General features: G+C 43.0%; 2 protein-coding genes across 2 annotated transcripts in view; both read right to left on the reverse strand.

The window, feature by feature from the left end:
- LPCAT2 (lysophosphatidylcholine acyltransferase 2) overlaps window positions 1-25,160 on the reverse strand; it is a 63,721-nt gene that overhangs the window by 13,919 nt on the left and 24,642 nt on the right. The window contains exons 9-11 of the mRNA XM_081807885.1: window positions 17,506-17,588; window positions 15,028-15,153; window positions 13,053-13,206 (exon numbers count right to left, since the gene is read on the reverse strand). Of these exons, the coding sequence (XP_081664011.1) occupies window positions 13,053-13,206; window positions 15,028-15,153; window positions 17,506-17,588 (363 nt within the window). The remainder of the gene's footprint in view (window positions 1-13,052; window positions 13,207-15,027; window positions 15,154-17,505; window positions 17,589-25,160) is intronic.
- Window positions 18-13,041, reverse strand: CAPNS2 (calpain small subunit 2). The gene is made up of 2 exons (XM_081806583.1): window positions 7,175-13,041; window positions 18-3,646 (listed from the first exon to the last, which is right to left on the reverse strand). Exon 2 carries the CDS (start codon window positions 3,088-3,090, stop codon window positions 2,338-2,340), a length of 753 nt encoding a protein of 250 aa, XP_081662709.1. The 5' UTR covers window positions 3,091-3,646; window positions 7,175-13,041; the 3' UTR covers window positions 18-2,337.

The following is a 25,160-nucleotide window of genomic DNA, read 5'->3' on the forward strand; positions in this document are numbered from 1 at the left end:
GCAATGCCAAGGTTTTGAGTACTTAACAAAGTCCAGAGTTTAGACTGGATTTTCTAGTGTCTCCACTAGTGACTGGGGTTACCTGTACAAATTTTATACAAATTCAGAAGAGAACAGAAGAGACATGTAGGTAACTTCAGGATGTTTTGCCCTATGCGGGCAGGAAGAGAATCGTAAGAGCAGATAATCCTTTGACCTGAGGAGCAAGAAAAATACTTAATACCACCCCAGCATGAGGTGACCATCTTGACTTTCATAAATATTTAGAATGAACTGACAAAAACAAGGGTAAGGCTCGGTTGCCCTTTCTACAACCATCCTGTGGAATAATAAACCTAATATTCTGAGACCTTAAAAGGCATCTTTGCTGCTTTCCCCTTTCTTGGCTAGATGCCTACGCTCATGCCTGACATATGAATGGGCTGATTCTAAAATGGGATCCTGATATTAATGTGTGGTTGCTAGCAGGAGCCTCATTCTGATATGACCATACCTGGCTAAGAAGCCCACCAGAGCAAGCTTACATTTACAGGTCCCTAGGGGAAGGCGGAGGCTTTTTATATAATGGAGCCATGCTTGGCTCCGTGCAGAATTATACGCACATGGTGCTTCATAAATATTATATGATGGTGACGATGGTGAGCGCAGAGGCCAAACACCAACCTCTCCTAATTTTCACTGGGGATTTCTCACCCGCAGCTGTGGGCTGTTAACAGGAGAGTTAGACCAGTTCCATAGTTAAACTTTCCTCTAAATGAGTCAAAAGAGGAAGGAAGAATTTATCTTCAAACTCGGGAGGACCCCCTAAAGTAGCCCTTGGAGAGAGAGGGAATGCACTGAGAGAGAAGCAGGAGGGATGGGAACCAATTAAATAGCAGGCTGGGGGCAGGTGTGGGGAGACTGAGCGCTTGCATATGCAGCCCTTCTGGCTGAGTCTTCTTCCCGCAGGATTCTGGATTCTGCCCGATAGAGCCAAACCACGGGCCATACACAAGAAAGGGTCGACTGCCCTGGCTGGTGACCTTGGCTGCTTATTGGAATTACCTGGGGAGCTTTAAAAATGCTCATTTCCAGGCCCCGTCTCTAAAGATTCTTCTTTAACACATTTGGAGTGGGACTCGGTTGTCAGTATTCCTAAGGAGCTCTCCCTGTGATTCTGAATCGCAGTCCGGACTGAGAATCAACAATATTTATATATCTTTATATATCTCTATATTCCTTTATATACCAAATAACTGATGACTGTGTGCTTTTCCCTTTTTTTCCCCCCTTCTTTGCTTACGTTTCCTCTGTCTGCAGTTTTCCAAGAGGAACAACAACAACACAACATTCCTAGCTCTGAGGCAGGGCAAGACATGACAAGAGCCGGCCAACATGCACTGGGCACGCCTGATTTTGTATGAAGCACATGTAAGAATGATTGAGAGTGACATTTTGGACTACGGGCCCACCCTTCATTCCCCAATGCCCTGACCCTCTTTACAAATATATCAAAACAAAATAAATTTGCTGCATGCTTATTTGACTAGAGAAACAGGACTAAAGAATTCTGGAATTTTAGACCGTTGCTCTACCATTAAAAACATATATATATACTTCCCTTACATGAAATTGCTTCTTTTCTCATTTCTGAACCTGTTTCTATACAGTTAAATAGGTTTCCAGGAAAACACTTTCTTTCTTTCTTTTCTTTTTCTTCCTTCTTCCTTCCTTCCTTCCTCCCTTTCTTTCTTTTTCTTTCCTTCTTTCCTTCCTTTCTTTCTTTCTTTCCTTTCTTTCTTTCTCTTTCTTTCTTTTTCTTTCTTTCCTTCCTTTCTTTCTTTCTCTTTCTTTCTTTCTTTCTTTCTCTCTCTCTTTCTTTCTTTTTATATAATGGAAAGACCAGATGTGAAATTAAGAGAAAAACAGATTCTGAACTTCCCTCCTCCTCACCTTTTTAAAGGGAAAAATAGATCTCTTGAGGGCTTTCCAGGGTTTTTTCAAGATTTCATTCTCAATAACAACAAATTTCCTGTTCTTTGGAATTCACTCACCAAATAAGCAATGCCCTATTAAAATCTACTCCACGGAGGCTCTGCCCCATGCACCCCCCATCACATATATATGTTCATACACATTCAGTATCTCAAAGAGCTGACATACAAACCACTCAGAACATTTTTCATTTAAAAAAAAAAATCTGTTTTAATTAGACGCTAAAAGGCAGCCCCAGTTCAGAAGCATGCAGGGAGGTGTACGAGCTCGCCGGAAATGACAGCTCTGGGACAGGGTATCAGCCATAGTGAGGACTGCGTGGCGAGGCTTTCAGGAGTCCTGTCCTCGGGGAGGGCGCTGGCTTCAGGAATACATGGTCAGCTGCAGCCATTCCTGGAGGGACACTTGAACAAGGCCATCTGCATCTCTATCCAGGGATCTGAAGGCACGGAACATGCCATCCAGGCGGACCAGGCAGCTGATGAAATTGTTGAAATCCATGCTGCCATCCTCATCGGCATATCGGCGGATGATCATTTGGTAAAGTTGTTCATTTAGCTGGAAACCTGCTGCCTGCAGAGCCCCGAGCAGCTGAGAACTTCCCAGGGACCCAGACCGCTCCCTGTCATATTGCTTATAAACGCACTGCCACTTCTTGATGTTGTTCCAGAGGTACTTAAATTCTTCGAAGCCCAGCTTGCCGGTCGTGTCACTGTCCATCACAGACACAATGCTCCGGCAGGTGTCAAGGCTAAAGCCGTCAGTCTTCAGGTCCTTGTGCTTAGAAAGGACTTTGTTGAGAATATTCCTTAGGTCAGTGGCACCCACCTCCATGTCCGGTCCCGCCAGCTGGGCAAACTGTTGCCGAAACTGACGAACTTCCTCCCTTTCATTGGCCTCCACGTTGGTGAAATGCTGCTGAGTGGGAGGTGGTTCTGGGGTGTACTGAGCTCCTGCAGCCTCGCTGATGAAATTCACAATTCCTCCAACTATCCCTCCGATATTTCTTCCTCCCCCTCCTCCTCCTCTTCTCTGACCGCCTCCTCCAAGAAGGCCTCCAAGAGCCTCTCCAAGGCCTCGATCGGCCCCTTCCAATAAAGCCTTTGCAAGAAACATGCTTTTGGTTTAACAAGCAAGTGTAAAAGCTGTTGATGTCTTGGAGATGGTGTGGAGAGAGCTGAAATGGAGCCTCATTAGCTTACAGGTGGAAGAACTGGCTTTTCTGTACCTGCTTAATGGCACCACGCCCCACGGTCCCCTCCTCCTGAAAGCCTGACTTCCATTAGGTCCTAGCACCCGCCAGTTTTTAGAGGGCCTCAGTAAAACATTCGTGAGTTATTGTGTGTATGACGAATTACAAGAAATAATATTTTAAAATGTAATATATTAAAATGCACATTTCTGTACATCACCGATTTCTCGGCTCCTGAAAGGTGACATGCATTTTCCTAACCGGAGAAGCTAAATGACTCAAAGATATCAAGAATTTCTTTTCTAAGGAATATTTATTGTTAGCGCAGAATGGGATTCCTGGGCATGGAGAGGATATTTCCCTAGTCCCTTTCCTTTAGCAAAGATTCCCCAAATCCAATGCTCTTAAGAAAAACTTGGAAGGGAGGGTTTATGATGCAGGATCCCCAGGTCCCATCCTCAGAGATTCTGATGTGATAGTCTGCTGTCGGGCTAAGGATCTACATTTTTTGGAATCATTTTTGGAGTGTAACAGACACATAGGAAACTGTACAAGTCACAACTGGAGAGCTCAGAGAAGTTCACACACGGTACACACCTATATCCTAACAGCCAGATCAAGAGATAGAATATTCCCATACCCTAGAACCTCCTCCTGCTTTCTAGTTACTCTTCCCTCCCAAGGGTAACCATTATCTTGACATTGAATACCATCAACTGAGTGCCATGCTGTAAATAAACGGAATCATACAGTATATACTTCTTTGTGTCTTGTTTTTAAAATTTGAATTAAAATTTCTAAAAACTGTGGTAAAATACACATAACATGGAATTTAACCTCGTAACAATTTTTAAGAGTTCAGTTCAATGGCATTAGGTACATTCACATTATTTTGCAACCGCCACCACCGTCCACCCCCAGAAACTTTTTCATCTTCCCAAACTGAAGCTCTGTCCCCGTTAAACAGTAATTCCCCATTCCCTCCTCCTGCTAGGCCCTGGCAACCTCCATTCCACTTTCTGTCTCTATGAATCTGACTGCTCGAGGGACCTCATATCCGTGAAATCGCATAGGATTCGTCCTTTTGTGATGGGCTTATTTCACCTAGAATAATGTGTTCAAGGTCCATCCATGTTATAGCAGGTGTTGGGATTTATTTCCCAACTGTATGTATTCCACTGTATGTATAAGAGACATTTGGTTTATCCACTTGTCCGTTGGTGGATGCTTGGGTTGCTTCTACCAGAACTGCCAGATCATATAGTAATTTGGTTTTTATTTTTATTTATTTATTTATTTATTTTTTAAAGATTTTATTTATTTATTTGACAGAGAGAGACACAGTGACAGAGGGAACACAAGCAGGGGGAGTGGGAGAGGGAGAAGCAGGCCTCCTGCGAAGTAGGGAGCCCAAAGTGGGGCTCGATCCCAGGACCCTGGGACCATGACCTGAGCCGAAGGCAGACGCTCAATGACTGAGCCTCCCAGGCGCCCCAGTAATTTGGTTTTTAATTTTTTGAAGAACCACCATACTGTTTTCCACAGTGGATATACTATTTTATATTTCTACCGACAGTGCACAGGGGTTCCAATTTCTCTATAGCATGGCCAACACTCCCTTCCTTCCTTCCTTCCTTCCCTCCTTCCTTCCTTCCTTCCCTCTCTCCCTCCCTTCCCTCCCTCCCTCCCTTCCTTCCTTTTCTCTCTCCATCCCTCCCTCCCTCCCTCCCTCCCTCTCTCTCCCTCCCTGACAGTGACCATCCTAATGGGTATGATGTGGTAATATCTCATTATGCCTACTTCATAATGATTCAATCTCATTTGTTAGGTATCAGAACTTGGATTCAGTATTTAGGAGACAAAGGTGAATACATCAGGATTGCTGTGCTCAAGGATTGAGAACACCCACCGAAAATTGGTTGTAATTATAACCTGATGTCTATATTCACATTTCTATTTTTTTTTTTAAGATTTTATCCATCCACTTGTCAGAGAGAAAGAGAAAGAGCACAAGCAGCGGGAGCAGGCAGAGGGAGAGGCGGGCTCCCCACTGAGCAGGGAGCCTGACATGAGACTTGATCCCAGGACCCTGGGATCATGACCTGAGCTGAAGGCAGACGCTTAACCGACGGAGCCACCCAGGCGTCTCTCACATTTCTACTATTAATACTAAACTATTACATTTGTGTATAGTATTCTTTGGCATTTAAGTTTCATAGAAGTCCTCTGAAAGACAAAGTATGTGTGATAAGGAAAGAAAAGCTCAGGGAAGGTAAGCCACTGAGGAAAGGTAGTATGCCATATCATCAAGCACTGTGGGTGCCCAAAAGGGGAGCGATGAATTCTGCCAAGGAGAACATTGACCTACATAAGAGATAATGTGCAGGCCTGACTACAGGCCAAGCCAGAGTCCTCCGAACAGACAAGGGACGTGAAGGGACAGCACAGTAAAAATACAGAGGCGCTAAAGGATGTGTGGTCTTTAAGAGACAGCCCAATGTGATGATGGGCCATTGCTGGGCATGACAGCAGAGCAAGGCAGATCGGCAGAACAGACTCAGACTGGAAGGGGCTTTGAACTGCCACATGACGATCCGTCTGTCAGCGGGACTACCCAGGCTCAAATATGAAGTCAAAAGGAGACGAAATGTGAGATTATGTTGTACAATTTCTAGAACTGAACGACTGTTCTAGCTATTGTTTGGGAGAGAGCAGTAGCTGGGGACACTGCTCTGTTCGGGGCACAGGAGCAACGTCTCCTTCTGCCACGCCCGGGGGTTTGTGTAAAACTTTCCAACCACTGGTTTTATGACACAATGACTCCAATAACTAGTCTCCTGGGCACAACGAAATGGCCTCTGGGAACACCAAAGGCCAAACGTCTTCCTTCACCACACAGAAGAAAGCGCCACAAAAGGACTGTCTTCCTTTAAGGGGATCACAGGGCCATCTGGCCTCAGACAGATGTAAACCAATTCATATGAGCTTTTCTCAGAGGAAATTACATGGGCTTTGTTTTTATAATATTGCAAATTAACTTGATAGCAACCACTGCCACAAAAAACACGCCTCCTCATGCCCAGCTGAAGTGGTTTTCCCTGAGGTTTAAATCCAATTCCTCTCATTTATTTTCTATGAAGATGGAGGGCATTTGGCTAACAGGTTCTCATAAGCCAGCCTAGAATAAAAGACTCTTATTAGATTAGCAAGCCTTTTCTTCTCTGGACTATTGAATCCCCTGAGGCTATTTATTAGAACATTAATAGCAACTTTGGTTGCCATCTGGGGGAACTCTACTGTCCAGATCGGGAGGGAAAAAGAGTAGGGGAAGAGGACACATCTGATGGAAAATTTAGCCTCCATTCGAGGGGGAAAAGTTACTGAATTTAAAAAAGTAAACAGAGAAACATGAATGTTATTAGCCACATTATTCATAATGGCCTCAGTAGAAACAACCTGACCGTCCACCAGCTGGTGAATAAACAAAATGCAATGTGCCCATATAATGGAGTACCTTTTGGCAAGCAAAGAGGACAAATTACTGATACATGCTCCAGCATGGATGAACTGCAAAAACATTACGAGAAGTTGACAGAAGCCAGACACACGAGACCATCTACTGTATGATTCCGTTACATGAAACGTCCAGAAAAGGCAAATCCACAGAGACAGAAAGTCTTTCTTCTAGACCAGGTCTAGAATCACACCAAAGGACTTAGAACTGTCGTGGTTGCCTAGGGCTGGGAGATAGCTGGTGACGGGAACTAACACTTGATGCCACCAGGAGACTCAGTGGGGTAATGGAAATGTTCTCAAGCTGATTTATGGGGATGGTTGCACAACTTGGCAAATTTACTCAAAAAATCATTGAATCGTAGGCTTGAAATGGGTGAGCAATAGGATATGTAAAAAATGCCCTAAGAACCCATATATATGTATAAAGTAAATGTATAAAGAAGCCCATATACATATATGGTCAACAGTGACAGTTTGAAGTAAAAAGGATACTGACGAGCTGTTCTAGTCTCAGTCCTGCAACTAACCAGCTGTGTAGCCTTGAGCACATCACTTCTCTCAGGCTGGCCACCTTCTGCAAAATAAGGAAGGTGGGCAGTTGGACGCGAAAGGTCCTTTAGCTCTAGAATTCGGGGAGTCTAGATCCTCACATGCTCTGAAATGGTAGCAGCAGCATCATTCTTGCCTTACGTTTCTTTTCCTTCTCAGGCCCAAGTGTTTTCATGCTATATGTTGATTTAATTTAACCTTCCTTTTTCTTGGGTCTGGTTCCACCACTTTTAAGGACATATTTACCCTTATCACCGCTTTGACATATTGTCTGGTTTTCACAAGTATTCCTGGTGGCACCCTATGCTCCTCCAAACAGAATGCCAAGGTGGGGGTGCTAAACCCAGAAGGACATACAGCTCCCACTTGCAGCAAAGTCTTTCTGTCAAGGGGGGCTTTCACCCAACTGCGCCATGATCTGGAGCAGACCTTCCTAATTTATTGATGAGGATGTCATGTTGGATGAAATCAAAAGCCTTTCTAGAGCCCATATAGATAATATCTATTTCTTCTTCTTTATCATCTTGGACCGTCACTCTGTCATAGGAGGAAATTAAATTGTCTGACACAATTTGCTCTTTACAAAGCTCTGTTCTTTACTTCCTTATGCTCATGGAGGAGGCCAGTGATTGCTCACTTGCGCTTATAAAAAAAAAAAAAAGGTTAAGCTTTAACTCATGCAGCCTCCTTTCTGTTCCTTCTAAGCATCTCCTAGGTATACCTGCATGGAGGAGCCAAAAACAAAGCGTATAATTCTCACCCTTAAGTGGAGATTTCTAATGTAACAACACTCGGAGAGAGAAAATACTGTAATGTATTGAATGGAGGAGCTAAGCCAGACTGAGACATGGACAGGGAAATGGTCAGACACATAGGACCACCAAACATTTAGGACAACTCGTATGACTGCATAGAGTGAAGGTTATAGCCTTTTTCTGTTAATTGCCTCACATAAGTTCTGGATAGATTTCACATAACAAATCCTGATTAACTGAGATTGCAATCAACAGTTCTTTTCACATGAACTACGAAATACAATATTACAAATCAAACCTGAACTGGAAATTTAAAGGATAGAAGACTTCACTGTTGGTTAGTGTTCACCTCTGCCACTGTAGACAGAAAGCTGGTTTAAGGACTGACAGATGGACTGCAGTCAGTCCTTAGAGTGACCACTGTTAATCTGTAGGATACCCCACATCTGATTCAAAAGCGATCCTCTGAATCTTTATTCTTGTCTGCTCTGTCTGCCTCTTGCTGATGCCCTGCCTCAGTCCTACTAGTGATACACTATTTGTCTTTACAAATGAGAGAGACTGGTTTCTAACTCCTCAGCTATATATAGTTTAGCACGAGCTCATTGCCTTTTTTATCAATAACATTGCAAAACAGACCATCACCTGATAAAATTTAGATAGGTGGTTATTCTTTTCATTATGTAAAATAATTTTGAAAACTGTCATGATTTTCCCCCTTTCAGCCTTCCAACGGGTACTTAGTTCTTCTGGCATTTACCACATCCTTTGTTTTACTATTAGGCAGGAAAAGTGTGTGTGTACTTTAGCACTTTGACAATCCAGCATTTTCGGCTATTGTAAACTTCTGTAGATCTTTTATTACTGTTTCACATTATGTGGAATGAATGCGTCTCTTTATCCTGAGTTCTTTCCTGTCTGCCTGGTTCTTGGTATTCGTTCCAGCTTTAAATCCTGAGTGCCAACAATAACAAGCATCTTTGCTTGCCCCTTCCTGTTGGAGAAGGTAGGGTGCTAGAGCGTGCAGATTTTCTGCTCATGCTGAGAGTCGGGACAGGGCACTTTCATGGCTTAGGTGACTGCGGGTAAACAGAGAAATCTTTCTGTGTGGGATAAGATGAACTTTTGTCTTTGGTTGTACAAGCTGCCCTGAAAGTTTGGGACCAATCATGCTGCGAAGTAAAAAATATTTACTATCTGGCTCTTTACAGAAAAAGTCTGCTGACTCCTGAAATATGGCTTGGCCACCAGTGCGTATGCGTACTGTGGTGGGGATGCGCGTTGATGAAATATTAAGCTGAGTCTATCAGGAGATGCATTTAGAAGTGATGGGACTTGCCACCAGTAAGGGGTAAGAGGCAGAAAACGTGGTGCCTAGTCCAGCCAGCAACAGGAGTGAGCTGCGTCCTGAAGTATTCGAGGACTCTGTCTTAGAGGTACATCAGAGACTGCTGGTGGGGCAGGATGTGGCTCTGCTCAGGAACACGGCGCTGAGCGAGGGCACAATGAATAGGCGTGCTGTTTACGGACATTCTGAGACATGGTTAGAACTGGAAAAATGACTGTGTTATAATGACTTTGGTTTAGCCAGCGTTGTTTCTTAATCCCATTAAGGATACTTCAATCCCTTCTGGAGTGCTGGCAAAAAGTCTAGTATTTAAAACTGAATTAATGAATATAAAAAATGTCGAGACACCACTGTTTTAAACTATTGTCTCAGCCTTCAACTCTGACTCGTCTGGACATCCGACCAATCCAAATTCGTCCGACGCCGAGAGTTCAGGATACATTCGGAAAAAAATAAAGAAGCTAAATTCAATGCAAAGATGAAAAAGTTCCTTTTTCTTTTTCAGAGAGATAAGACCTCTCCAAAGAAATGATCCTAAACTAGTGAACTACGCCATGTTTTGGATGGTGGACGCCATGTTTCTGTCAGACCTTACTTGTCACTAGATCCGCTGAGAGTCTGAAGGGACATGTCAGGTTGTCAGCAGAAGCTGAGGAGACAGTGCATTTTTTAGGGACAAACTAAGCCAAGACCATTACGAAGTCTTTATAGACCAGCCAAGAATGTACATGGGAAGAAAGAGTAAGGGAATGTGGAGAGATCTTCAGGTGTTTTCCCCATCCCCCAAATCCCGACACAGCCTCATTAGACTTGGGGGAAGACAGAGAGGCTGAGGACAACTGTCTGCGCTGCAAAAATTTACAGCTGCTGGAAGAGCCACAGGAACACCCCGCCCTTTCTCGTTCTCACCCTTCCTCCCCGACCCCTCATTAAGCATTGAGTTCAGCAAGATAAGCTACTCCGAGAGAAACAAACTGTGGCATTACTGAACTTCTTGTGTTTCCCATGGAACATTCCCCAGCTAAATGACTTAAAGAGACTGAGAAAACAAGCCTAGTCTGGGAGTTAAGTGGGTATGTGCCCGGGGCGTGGCAACAATTGCATAATTCGCCTTCTCAAAACAAAGCAAATCTTCACAGGCGCAGACATGCAGATACATTGGAGACGAGAAAGGATAGAAAGACAGACAAAGACAGAAGGAGGAAAGAGGGAAAAAGAAAGGAAGGAGAAAGGAAAGAAGGAGAGAAAGGAAGGTCCTATGCATTAGTCCCTAATTCTCCGGGCTATTTTCTCTACCTTCCAGTATGTTGAGGATCAAAAGAAAAGTGCTGGAAAGACCATCTCATGGTCTCGAGTGAAAGCCAAGTCACACTCCACAAAGAAGTGACAAACACTCATGGTTGTAAGTGATGTGTGAGCCAGTGGAAGCCGTCCATGCGGAAATGTGATTGGCCAACTTGGCTGCCGAGGCTCGCTGTATCCTCTAGTTCAGAGTGAGTCAACCCGGCTAACTGGGGGTGATTTTAATCCTTGTACTCTCCCTTCCCCGCTTCCAAATCTTCCCATCCTTAAGAGTGCCAGAGAAACGACGGGGGTCATCAGTCACCAACAGACAGAATGGGTGTCCTAACATTCCTGGAATTGCTAGCGATGACGCTTTGACACCTGAAAAGGGAGGGCAACCTCCATAGATAGTATTTCTAACGTTGATGGAAAATCCTGATGAGCCCAAAGTCTAAGATGCTCTAAGTTTCCTCCTCGGTTCCTGTTTCATGTCCCATTTCCCCCACCTCCTGTCCTTATTTGTCTATCCCTGCCATATTCCTTCCTGTCACCAAGTTCGTATTTATAGAATCTTCATTTAAAATTACTTGCCTGGCTTCTAGAGCCAAGAAGGGAAGATGCGACAGCATAAAGCTCACAGAGAGACTGGTAGTAGTACAAGTAAAAAGTGCTTCTATTTTCCCAACTTGTGTGGTTATAGCCAATAATTTACTTCTCCTTTCTCCTAAATCTTCATTACACTTTCTAGAGTACGACTGCAGTGGTACATGATTATTTCATAGACAAGGGAAGATGATCCGCGCGCTGCAAGCCAGCCAAGAACAGGGGAGTGGACACTACAGAGAGAAGAAGATTGCTTCACTTCATCAGGTGGCAGGATGGTTCATCTTAGAGGTCACAGAATGAGTCATTAGGATCGTGAGTGTGCTCTGGGTAAGGAGAAAAAGAAGCCCTGTCCTGGTTTCTGTCATCAAGCTATAATATCTTTGCAAAGTATCTTTTCCCAGCAGTCCATAGAGAACCGGGACTTCTGGAGCCAGCCAGGATGGAAAAAGCCCAGCCCATCTCTCCTTCCGATTACAGTTAAAAACGCTAATCAAAATACAAAAGGCAACCACCTCTGGACAAAATGCCGAAGCAGGAGGATTGGTGAAGAGAGCCAAAACTAAAGAACAATCAGTAAGGCAGGATAATCACGGAGGACCTGAGGCAGTAGGACACCATCACTGAACTGTTGAAAGGGAAGAACTCTCAAGTCAATTCTATTCACAACAAATATATCCTTTAGGAATGAATGCAAAATAAAGTCACTCTCAGATAAGACAATAACAAGATCACAATCCTAAGTCTGTACCCCAGTGAAACGAAAGCCTAGATTTACACAAAAATCTATACAGGAATATTCATAGTTTGTATTCGTCGTTGCCCCAAATTGGAAACAAACCAAAATGCTCCTCAGCTAGAGACTGGATACACCAAGAATGGGGTGTCCATACAATGGAATGCCACTCAGCAAGAAAAGGGAACACATTATTGATACGTGCAACAACATGGCCGAATCTCAGATGCATTATGCCAAGTGAAAGAAGCCAAACTCAGAAAGATATACACTATCTGATTTCATTTATATGGCATCTAGAAAAGGCAAAGCTAGAGAGGGAGTGATTGCTGGGGGTTAAGGGTAGGGCAAGGATTTGACTACAAAGGGATGGCTACACGGGATGCTTTTTTGCAACTGTTTTGTATCTTGAATGGAGTGGTATTTACATGCTTCAGTGCATTTATGAACACTCGTAAAACTGTCACCGAAAGAGTAAACTTTACTGTCAATTTTATATGTAAAAAAAAAAAACACACCACATTAAAAATCAAGAACTTGAAATCTTGATACATTTTTCCTAAGGAAACTTTCTGGCAGTTCAGTTATCTGCCTGTACTTACATATTCATAAATGGCGAACAGTCAAGCTTTAATTGAAACCTTGTCATAAAAGGTTACTTGAAAATAAAATCTACTTGGTCCTCACATATTTTGGGGGAAGTCCAGAAGCCTTCAGGATAGAATAGTACCACCCCTGTCATCAATGAATGAATTTTGACATAAAGATTTAAGTTCTTGCCAGTTACAGAAGCCTTTCCAATTCTATATAACAAACATGGTTTTATGGTTGCAATATTTATTTCTGACCTGGTGTTTAAAATAACTAGATACCATCATAATTGTTGCAACACACACACACACACACACACACACACAATTATATTACTACTACTACTACTACAGGGGAAAAACCAGATCATGAAATTAAACCTGGGCTCGGTCTTGCGTCCGCTAATAGTCACCTGCCAACTCTTCTAATGCCATACTGATTTATGCTCTGTGGAGACCAGCAGAGTAAAGATGTTTGCGTGCTAGAGATGACGTTTTAACGTACCCTGTCAAAGAGTGCAAAGAGTTGTCTCAGGACATCTGAAACAGGCAGCTTCAAATACTCCGCAAATTCTTCAATTCCGATTCTCCCTCCTTTTGAAGAGCTTGCAATTATTGCATATTCATCCAACTGCTTACGAATACCATCCCAGTCTAACCTAAACAAAGAAACATAAATACGTGTTGTCAGCCCTTTACAATCCACATGGACATTTTGTGAACGGTGTTTTATTCATTTGTCTGAGGGAACAATATTTTAAGTGTTACATCTGAAAATAAGAATAAAATGGGTATTTTAGAGTACTTATGGAATGTGTACACAGGCTTCTGACTTTTTTGAAGGATATTAATAAGACTGTAATTTTCCCAAATACCTGAGGAAGAGAAAAGTAACTGAGAAGAGGAGCAATGTGACAGAATAAGAAATGACTCATGAAAAGAAAATAAGGGGCGCCTGGGTGGCTCAGTCGTTAAGCATCTGCCTTCGGCTCAGGTCATGATCCCAGCGTCCTGGGATCGAGCCCCGCATCGGGCTCCCTGCTCGGTGGGGAGTCTGCTTCTCCCTCTCCTACCCCCCCGCTTGTGTTCCCCCTCTAGCTCTCTCTCTCTCTGTCAAATAAATAAATAAAATCTTTAAAAAAAAAAAAGAAAAGAAGAAATCATATTTTAATCTAAATATTACTTAGTAAGTCAATAGTACTTACTGGGTTGTTAAAAAAATATGCAATTCTTGCTTTCAACAGAGTTTCCAGGCTGATGATGAACTCACATTGTACAAAATGTTGTGATAGGGAGATTCATTAGACAATACACACTTCCTCCAATATTAGTTATGAAACATTAAAACACCAAAACACCAGAAAATGTACCATAGCCCGCATCACATCCTGTCTTTGTCTTGTCCAATTAAACAGGTGACCTAACACATACTGCTTTCTTCTGTATCCAATTTCAGTAACTATCTAAACTTTTCAAATTTATATGAATATTGTGAATATAATATTAAAACATGTTTGTTACTTAGAAGATATGAATCATATTTGCACTATCAGTTATCAAAATATTACCTTCAAATATTGACCTTTAATACATAACTAGTTCTGCAGCTCTCTCCTTGGGAGGATGCCAAAGCCTACTGAATCAATATATTCTGCAAATCCCCAATGGGGCTGAAAACAGAATGAACGGTAATAAGAAGGGAATCGGGGGTGATACCTTTCACAGCAGATGGTTCTAAGGGGTTGTTCATAAAAGCACAAAGGGGGGGTTTTGCCCTAAAAAAATTATGTACCCTAAAGAGAAAGGAGATCTAGGGTAAGTATTTAAAATTCAGTGGTAGTCAGAATTGCTTCTCTACATGTCAATTCAGATTTCACAAGAGAAGGTCTGACCCCCACATGGTAGTACCATCTAATTATGTCATCTTTCTAGCAAGAGGGCAGCAGGACAGACCGACTGCTCTGAGACACTTCTGAGAGAGGCAGATCTGTGCTGCTCCACATTGACTATTTCTCGGGCTCCTCCTGTGATCAATACGCATACTTCCAAGTTAACCATTCTTGAAAAAACACAACTAGGTGAACTAAATAGGAGATGCATTCACAGCCCTGGCCTCCTTAATAAACACCATGTGGGTTCTAGAGCTGGGCATTAATGAAACCAGAGAAAAGAAACATATAAGATGTCAGATCTCTGGGGGACACCCTTATGAAAGTGTAGCAATTATTTTTAAATTTTTTATTGTTATGTTAATCACCATACATTACATCATTTGATGTAGTGTTCCATGATTCATTGTTTGCGTATAACACCCAGTGCTCCATGCAGAACGTGCCCTCTTTAATACCCACCACCAGGCTAACCCATCCTCCCACCCCCTGCCCCTCTAGAACCCTCAGTTTGTTTTTCAGAGTCCATCGTCTCTCATGGTTCATGTCCCCCTCCGATGAGAAAGTGTAGCAATTTAAAAATATACTTACTTTAATTTCCGGCTAATTTTGGTAAATTCCACCAACCCAGCTTCCATAGGCAATGTTAGCTGTCCTGCTGAAATCATTAATCTGCAGTCTTCATAGGTATGATCTGTTATGGGGATTCCCAAAGCTCTAAAAGGCATTTAAAAGCAACCAAATTCAATTTTTTTTTTCTTTAAAGGTAATGATTTTTTCATCAGCCCTGAACTGGTCAACAAACAACAGTAAATGGGAAAGTATTTACTACATTTCAAACCAGTAGCTTAGGCTTATTATTGCCAAAGAGACATATTTCTCCTCTGCACAGACTTCCTGTGGCCGAATCTGCATGCTTCGGTCAGCTGGTCGTTTTGTTTGGTGTTTTACCTGTGACCGTGATACTAGCAGAGTTCAGTATCCGGGGAAAGCAAGAAGCCTTGAGTTTCATCCCAGTGGAGTGTCTTACCAGCTGTGGACCTTTTGGCTCTTAACCTAAGCTTCACTTTTGTCATCTGTACACAGGAATAATTACCTACTGCACAGCGTTCTTTATTGTGAAGATAAACTAAAAAGGCCCGTGAAGTGCCATTTACACAGATAAATGGCCTCTGTATATAGTGTAAGGGGACAATCTAGCCAAATCGCTTGCCATCTGCGTTTTTCATCTCTCAAAACTAGACATCACTTCTTGCTACCTAACAGTCTTCTGAAAACACGAAAGAGAATGGAGAATGAGCTCATTATTTCTTCCAAACCTAAACGTCCTCCATCCTCAAAGGAGCGCAGGACCCCTACGAGATCCCACCTGCTCAGAGGTCTAATAACGGACTAGAGCTGAAAAAAATAGATATTAATAACAACTTCAAAAGACACTGAGTGCTGAGAAAAAAGCCTGTGCGGTACATAAGATAATTTCTTGAAGGTTCCTCTTCACAAAACTTTTATTCACAGTTATTCAGTGAGAATCATAAAGTTCTGTCTTCAACTGTATTTGATTTTGTTGAATCACTGCTAAGAACATTACATTTTCAACAGATGCAATGAGAATAAAAAAGTTTTTCTATCTACAACTAGGCTGTTTTTTTTTTTTTTTTTAAAGATTTTATTTATTTATTTGACAGAGAGAGAGAGATAGCGAGGGCAGGAACACAAGCAGGGGGAGTGGGAGAGGGAGAAGCAGGCTTCCCGCAGAGCAGGGAGCCCGATGCGGGGCTCGATTCCAGGACCCTGGGATCACGACCTGAGCCGAAGGCAGACGCCCAACGACTGAGCCACCCAGGCGCCCCGGCTGTTTTTGATTAATAAATACTTTGGTGTAAGAGTATTTTTATTTGGGAAAGTAAAAATTTTAAATATTTCAGGAATTTATAATTTATAATTCTAGACAGTAGAGATGCCTGTTAAGAGCTTGGGCTTGGGTCACAGGAAATGTGGATTTGAGTCCCAGCCCAGACCCTCACTATCTGCTATGATCTTGGGCAAACCATCTCTCTCTCTGAATCTCACTTTCCTGGCTTGGCTCCAAGAATTGCTATGAGGATTATGTTAGATAACCCGAGTAAACGGGAAAATCAAGTACATGTAAGTACACATAGTAGAAACTTTTTTGAGCATTTGAACACTTATGCTGTTGTGAAAATAAAGTTATTCTGCTGTGAAATATGAATCTAAGTATGTATAATCTTGCTTATAATACCAAAAGCAGCTATGCAGCTAGATTCAGATTTCTCATTTGAATTTTTACTAGGAGTACATATTGCTGGCCCATCAATGCCAAGCTTACTACGGGAATGACAGAGGGGGTGGTGCCTGGCGTGGGGTGCACACTGGGAAGGCTCTAGGGCTGCCTGGGTGGTAGGACAGTATCACAAACATTTGTCCGTTATGGGACGAGAGGTGATTTATCTCATCAGAGTCATGGCCAGTTAAAACTCCTTTAAGAGCAGGAAAATATTTGCTTTATGTTTACAATTTACAAATCTTAAATTTCTAGCCATCCCTTAATGGGGGTGACTTCCCCCCTTTTCTGTGCATCTATTGCCTTCCCTTGCAAACTTTCTCCTCTGTGTGGCTATAATCATTAATGCCTTTGAATCAGCTGACATTGCAGCTCCGTGGAGGCTGGGGCACGAAAGGCGAGCCCCGAATGGCCCAGACACAAGGCTCTGTGTCAGTGAGAGACCAGCTGAGGAGAACCTACCGAACCTACCCTCTGGAAGTCATGGGCTGGTCTCTTCTGCTTACTGAAGCCTCCCTGCTCTGCTTCCGGCGAAACCCCATTTCCATTAGTTTGGGGCTGCATCTGGGGAAAATATTTATGGATTGTCTTACTGACCACCTTCCCGGGCACATTATTTTACTTACCAAAATGAGTTAGGGAATGAGGCCCTAAGGATGAAACCAAACAAAATAAAACAAAACACCCAAATCCTAAAACTGTGCGACATGCCGTTGACCCATCATTTAAAAACTATTTACTGATCGGGATCACATACAGACACTTACTCTGCCATCAAATTCCGGACTCTACCAGCAAAAAGGACAGGGTCGCTTTTTTCTTCATCATTTGGTTTCTGAACAGGCATAAACTGAAAGACAGACATACCTTTCCATCACAACTGTTGGGCCTAAGACGTTACATGTTACATATATTAATTTATAACCTATCTATCATTATATTAAATCCCCCACTGCCTTTCCAGCACAAAGGTTATATGCTATCGTGGAAAGAACACTGCTTGGACTCAGGGGATCTGCAGCCAAGCCCTGGGTCTTTCTGTGTGTTCACGAGGATGTCCCTAAAGTTTTCTTCACTGCAGCCTGGACTCTGACAAGAGGGCAATGATCACCCACTTCCCTGGTTGTGATGAGGATGAACTGAGCCAGGGCCTGGAATTCTGGAAGTTGTAAAGCTGGAGGTATGAAGATCTTCTCCTCCACGCTGCATTTCCTACTGCTTCCAGCACTTTGTGTGAAAATGTTAGTATTGGTAGTAGCTTATCTCTTATGGTTTATCTTCTCTACCCACTCTTGTGTCAGCCGCATTTTATCATTTGTTCAAATGTCACGTTTTGTTATTTCTTCTTTCTTTTTTTTTTTTTTTTAAAGATTTTATTTTATTTATTTGAGAGAGAGAGTGAGACAGAGAGCACGAGAGGGGGTAGGGTCAGAGGGAGAAGCACACTCCCCGCCGAGCAGGGAGCCCGATGCGGGACTCGATCCCGGGACTCCAGGATCATGATCTGAGCCGAAGGCAGTCGCTTAACCAACTGAGCCACCCAGGCGCCCTCTTCTGCTTTCTTCTAACCCTTAGTATTGGCTGTCTAGCTTTTGCCGAACACTGTTGTTTTGCTTTATCATCTTAAATTTTATTTTATTTTTCTCTACTTGGTATTCAGTGGTGCCTTGTTTTATTTACAGTTTTCGAACATTAATGAGATTTTGGTGCTATATTTAAGTCATTACATCGTTTTTGAGCACCTACCATATCCCACGCAAGATTAACAGGACTCTTCCTGCCCCAGAAAAGATTCATATTTTAATAGGATAGACCAACACAGCATGTGCTAAGTGTCATTACCCTCAATGACAGGGCTTAAAAGCTTCATTAAGTTAGTTTAGAGTTATACAGGTCACACGGCCAGGACTCAGCCCAAGTTCTGTCAGATCCTAAAACCCTTGTTTTCCCCACTAAACCATCCTTCCTGGAGTATGAGAGCGAGGGGTAAGAAATTATTAATCTGGCCAGGGGGGCAGGGAAAAGCAGCCAAAGAGGCTTTACAGAAGAGCTAATACTTGATCTTGGCTTTTTGAGGATAAACATGATTCATTGCATTCTAACTACGAACCAGGCACCATGCTAGGTATTTTATATGCATTACTTCATTTCGCCAATCCTCCCGATTTTTGTCATTAGGATTGGGGTTCACAAAGATTAAATGACTTGCTCAAGTTTTCATGGCCCACTTACATTCAACAAATATTGCTTAGGTACCTACTGGAGGCCAAGCATAGCACGAAACCCTGAAGACATGACAAGGAAACCCCTGCCGTCAAGGGGCCCTCCATGCATTGGGGTAAAAATTATGACAGATGAGTCAAGTCCACCAATAAGAGCTGCCATCCATTAGGCACCTACTGTGTGCTGGGTACTTTATAAGGTGAACTCTCAACAATTCCTCGAGGCCAGCTCTACCATTTCCATTTGGTGGGTGGAGAAAGGAGCTTGAAGAGGCTAAACAATATAGCCAAGGCCACACCCCAGTGGCAGGACCACAATTTGAAAGAAAAAGAAAGATTTGTACAAATAACACCACTTTTGGACTCACGTGGACCTCTTTTCAAATCTCGTTAATCCCGTTAAATCGCCTTTGGGCAAGGGCAATTTGGAGATGAAGTTTGAGCAAGGGAGTGTGGTGCCCAAGTCCAAGGTTTTGAGCAGAAACATCGGTGGTAGGGAATGGCTGAGCCAAAGAGGAAAAGGCTAAGAGCAGGGAGAAGCCTGGGAGGTTAGTGCAATCACTCTGTGAGAGAAGGTAAGACAGCAAAGAGAGGGAGTGAGGGCGCAGAGGACAATATGGATGCAAATGGCATTTTAGGATAACATGGACACGAATCATGGGAGAGCGCGCTGTGTGACATGCACCGTCATTAACCTTCTCTCCCAGGGGAGCAGGGGCAGGCTGCAGAAAGAGCACTCGGCCTGGCTGGGGCCTAGGCTCTGCCGTGAGATCCTGAAAAAGTTATTCAGCCCTGATGGGGTCAGGTCTGAATCAGGTCTGAATCACTGAGGTCACTCTTGTCGAATGAAAAAGTTCGGCTCAATGATCTCAAACGCCCTCTCTAAGTGGAATTTTACGTCTAGCTTTCCACGTAGTATCAAGTTATTCTTCAAGATGGAAAAATAAACTAAGCCACCAGAGGTCCCCACATCACTTATCTATCAAGAGCAACAACGGATCTTTGCAAATAAATATTTCTCAAAATTCCCTCCAACCTGTTCTAGATTTTCATCCTTATATTTGCTTCGAATGAAATCCAAGGAAGAAAATTCCATGTTAAAATCAATGTTCGTAAAGTCTCTAACAAAATAAAACGATAAAGTTTTAAATTGCCATACGATTCTTCATTTTTTTAAAAAAGCCACATGATCGTTTGTAACAACACTTAATTTGTAGGTTATAAAAGCACATCCAGAAAACCCTGAAAAATAAATTGCTGCTACACTGTTAACCAAACATAATACAATGAACTGTGGGTTTAATTCCTTTTAGTGCAGGTAATATTTTCCATAAAATGATTTTTAATAACTCTCATATGGGCATGACATTTTATTCTCAATGAAGAAAATTCCACTGAGAGTACAAAATAATTAAAAGCCCAGATTTGACCCTCACGGGCCTTGGAGGCTCCCCATGCCTCCTGAGAAGCAATACAATGGAAATTCTCATAAAAACTCACGTCTCCTCGGGGCAGACCTTGCCCTCTTTATCACATTTCTATTTCATATGTGGTCATTCAAGGCTCACAGCAAAAGCACATCCTCTATTTGGGAAGGAAAATTGGCCGAAGACAGGGAAACACGATTGCCATTGTCTACGACTGTCCCCTAACACACAGCTAGTGACTTCAGGACCCCCAGTTTTCCTTTCCACCTTCCTCTTCTCTCATTATCCTGAGTATCCACACAGATGGCTCATCTGACATGTTGATCTCTTCATCTGGCCACAGAAGTTTTTACCTGTGCCTTGGCCTCGGTGCCAATAACAATGACAATGATGCTCATCTCCTCTGAGGAGTTCTTGTTTACTTCTCTAACCCGGTCTGTCACAGCTGTGAGAACCTGCTGGTCACTCTCAGGACATGCTCGTCTCTCTTCCTCCACTCCCTCCTGGCAACAGCTGGCTGCCTGTCTTCACTAGACTTCAGGAGTCAGACACATCCATGTGGACCTTCTGTCACCTAGAATCTCCCCCTTCTGCCATACCCAGGGCGCCAAGCCATGATCAGCTCTCCTGCTCCTGCCTTCCCATCCCTGTCCACTGAGGGATGCTAAAAGAAAGGTCCACAGTCTCATGGGTAGAATCTACTACAAATTCATGTTAAGTTCCACAGGGTCCTCACGGCTGCTTGAAAATTATGTTATTTTCCCAAGGTGACCATACTGCCCCCAGATACAAAAGTAGTTCTGTTTGTTTTGCTGAAGGTCTTCTTTTATCCTTTCAATCATGCAAGTGTGCCCCCAGACAGGATCTTAATCCTGAGTCTGTTTCCTTAATGTCTCTGTGACAGGTGAGGATCAAGTGACTTAACCTGAATCTCACTGCTGCTTGGGGTATGCCTTTTGGACCTGCCGCCATCATATTTTAATGTTTCAGACATAGTCCATGCTTCAGGTTGCGATTCACCTTTCCCCTCAATGGCACTTCACATTCAACTTTAGAAAGAAAACAGTGGAGGAGTTCAGGACATGCTACCCCATAATGTACCACTTCGGTACATTGATTATTTTGAGCTAAAGGCACTTGAAAAATGGCAAATGCAGGGAGAGGCTTTCTCTGAACTTCCCTTATGTGCCTAAAGTCAACTCCTCCAAAAGGAACTCAGTTGTCGGGCACCTGGGTGGCTCAGTCGGTTAAGCATCTGCCTTTGGCTCAGGTCATGATCCCAGGGTCCTGGGATCAAGTCCCACATTGGACTCCCTGCTCAGTGGGGAGTCTGCTTCTCCCTCTGCCTCTGCCTCTCCCCCAGCTTGTGCTCTCTCTCTCTCTCAACTAATAAATAAAATCTTAAAAAAAAAAAAAAAAGGAACTCAGTTGTCATAAATTCCCTCCTGGGGAGTTTCATCAAACAGGGAAGATGGACTCTTATCACAGGAGATGCGACTGGAGGTTGACATCACACCCAGACAAACTTTATCACGTGTTGTCATAGCTTCCGATCTATTCTTTCCAGGGCCCATTTGTTGTTCCTAAAGATCACTGACTCTCCCCTGAGTGGCCTACACCCTCCCTCTCCTTTCTCACCACTTTTTGGGGTATTCACTTTTTATTCCCTGTGACGCCCTTGTGCACATATTAAAAATCAATAAATCTGTATACCTTTTCTCCTATGAATCTGCCCCTGGTGAGATTATTTCACAGATCCAGCTATGGAACCTAGGTGGGTAGAGGGAAGGCTCTCCTTCCCCACAAAAGCCTATGTGCCTTTCTCTAATTCTTTTCCATTGCTCCTGAGACAGGCTCCCAGTACCCTTGCCCTCCTCCCTTGACTGTGCTCTGGTCCTCTGCCTGCAGGCTCCGCACCGTCCTGCCCCATATAAGGGGGCGGCTAACGGATGTGTTTCCCATAGGAACACCCCCTTTGCCCTTCTGGTCCCACAGTGCCCCACCATCTCTTGGGCTGTAGGCTACACACAAGATAAAGTCAGAATTCTTCAGCCTATTTTGAAGTCCATCCGCTATCCAGAGCCAATCCTTCACATGAACACTCGGGACCAGTAAAACTGCTTTATTCATTATTTCCTGACCACATCGAGCACATTCCTTTCTACTAAATAAATGCTTGTAAAAAAGGAGAAAGACTGATGAGTGATGATACTACCAACAGCCTTTTCTTTTTCCAAGGAACAGAAAAGGATTTTGATGAGTCAGTCTCAACAGATGTGCAGTTCTGGTTCATCCCAAGATTCTTCTGTGAAGGCTTCAAAAAGAGCAAATGTGAACGAAGGAAGGTATTTATGAACTAACATTTGCTGCCTTCTTCCCAAAAGAATGGAACAATTTAGACGGTAAGGGAAATACAAGTGCATGCTTACTGAACACCTACCGTGTGCTGCCACTTAAGTCACCTTATTAAATGCTAACCACCCTATAAAAGAGGTATTATTATCCCCATTTTCCCAGTAAGAACACAGGCTAGGGGAGGCTTAAGTCATTTACTCAAGCACATACAGATCAGGAGTAGCAGAAGTGGAATAAAACCCTAGCTAATACTCTTTTTAATAACACTCCATTTCTCGGGGCATGTGGGTGGCTCAGTCGATTAAGCGTCCAACTCTTGATTTTGGCTCAGGTCATGATCTCAGGGTCGTGAGATCGAGCCCGGCATCTGGCTCCACGCTCAGCGTGGAGTCTGCTTGAGTCTCCTTCTGCCCATCTCCCCCCACCCCGATCATGCACTCTTTCTGTCTAAAAAAATAAAAATAGATATAACACTCCATTTCTCTGCTACTACTTAGAAATTTCAGAATTCTACCAAGTTCCAGAAGAAATTAGTTTTGTTAGAACAAGTACATATATGGGGTTTTTTGTTTATGTGTGTGTATTTATGTGATAGAGGTTTTCTAAAAGGCCCATTCATTTTAGATTCAAAACTATAAATCATTTGAGTGTGTCTGGATATTTAAGGAAACTATATAAATATATTTGAACCTTCCCTGAGTAATGAACTCTTTAGAGATTTAAAAAGTTGTTATCTAACTACAGGTATTGATCATAACACTCATTATTATAATCCTTTCTTAAATCGGAATTTTTTTTTAATGAAAACAGTCCCTTTTGGGGTGCCTGGGTGGCTCAGTCATTAAGTGTCTGCCTTAGGCTCAGGTCATGATCCTGGGGTCCTGGGACCAAGCCCCGCATCGGGCTCCCTGCTCAGCGGGAAGCCTGCTTCTCCCTCTCCCACTCCCCCTGCTTGTGTTCCCTCTCTCTCTGTGTCTCTCTCTGTCAAATAAATAAATAAAATCTTAAAACAAAAAACAAAAAACAAAAAACAATCCCTTTCTACTACTTATAGCAATGGATTGCCCCCCATAAAGTATTGTAGGTCTAATGCTCTCCACTAGAAGCTCCTTTTAAGCTTTACAAAGGAATTTTACTAAAACAAAATATGTCTGTATGCCTACAGACAATCATGTGTCTGTATTATAATGGGTGGCTCTGTGGACAAATGGAGATATAGCCTATGAAGGAGGAAACAGACTGATGGTCACTGTGAATGCCCTGCTTTCATTCATAAACCAGTTGCTGCCCACATAATGCCTGATAGTCTAGCTTTGTGTGGATTCTCTCTCATGAGATACAACTAGCAGGCTGTTGATTTATGTCACATTTTGGGATGTTTCCTACTAGCTATCTTCTTCCTTATGTCTCTAAGCCATCTGCTTATAAAGGCATACTTGTGAAGTAGCTGGCCAATAAAAGTAACCACTAAAAGACACTTTAAACACACCCACTAGGCCACTGTGATCCAGAGAATAAATTTCAGTAGACCTTCTGTGGACATACATGGCCTCATTGTTCACGGATGCTGGAAGACCAATTACAGAGGGCACGCGGTTTGGAACTGACTATATTTTTAAGATTCACGAGTCAAGAAAATAATGACCTTTTCAAAAAAAAAATGTCTCTGTCGAGGAAGCAGAGAGGGAGTGGGGAGAGGAGACAAGAAAAACACCCTTCAATATTACACTCCTTAGATTTTAGCTATCCAATGATTCTGGTAACAACGGAGTTGGAAAGTCATTATCAGTGAGGGATGACTTGTAAAAGATGAAAGAATAAGGCCTTCCACATCCTGGGATGTCCTGTGACTCACCAGGGCAGAGTGCCTAAAAGGACACCAAATGATCCACTCAAAGTTCATTTTAGAAACCACAAAACTAAGACCATATTCTTGAATGATACATCTTCAGTTAGGCTTGCCTAATTAATAGTTCTAAAACATATGTGAAAAAATAATAACTAGGATTTCCATCAGTTTTTTTTTTTTTTTTAAAGTAGGCTCCGCGTCCAGTGTGGAGCCCAACATGGGGCTTGAACTCATGACCTGAGCTGAGATCAAGAGTCAGAGGCTTAATCAAATGAGTCACCCAGGTGCCCCCGATTTCCAACAGTTTTAAAGAACATGGAGGTGGTAGTGGGCTGGGAGGGTGCTTCTGAGTAACTAAGTCACCTGACATTGGTGCAGCCAAGTGCAGTGGGCCTTCCAGGTAAGCTACACGTGTGACAGCTCAAGCCGGGCCTCCTTGGATGTGGTACAAAAGCCTGGATGCAATGCCCAGCTCTTGAGAGTCTTGAGCTGGGGTGTGGATATACCTAGCACCAGACAAGCAGTGGGATACAGTTTTCAGTTGCACCCAACCTGGGGGAATTAAAATA

This window comes from Leptonychotes weddellii, chromosome 16, assembly GCF_054177405.1.
Source record: "Leptonychotes weddellii isolate Sample4059 chromosome 16, ASM5417740v2, whole genome shotgun sequence".
Classification (NCBI taxonomy): domain Eukaryota; kingdom Metazoa; phylum Chordata; class Mammalia; order Carnivora; family Phocidae; genus Leptonychotes; species Leptonychotes weddellii.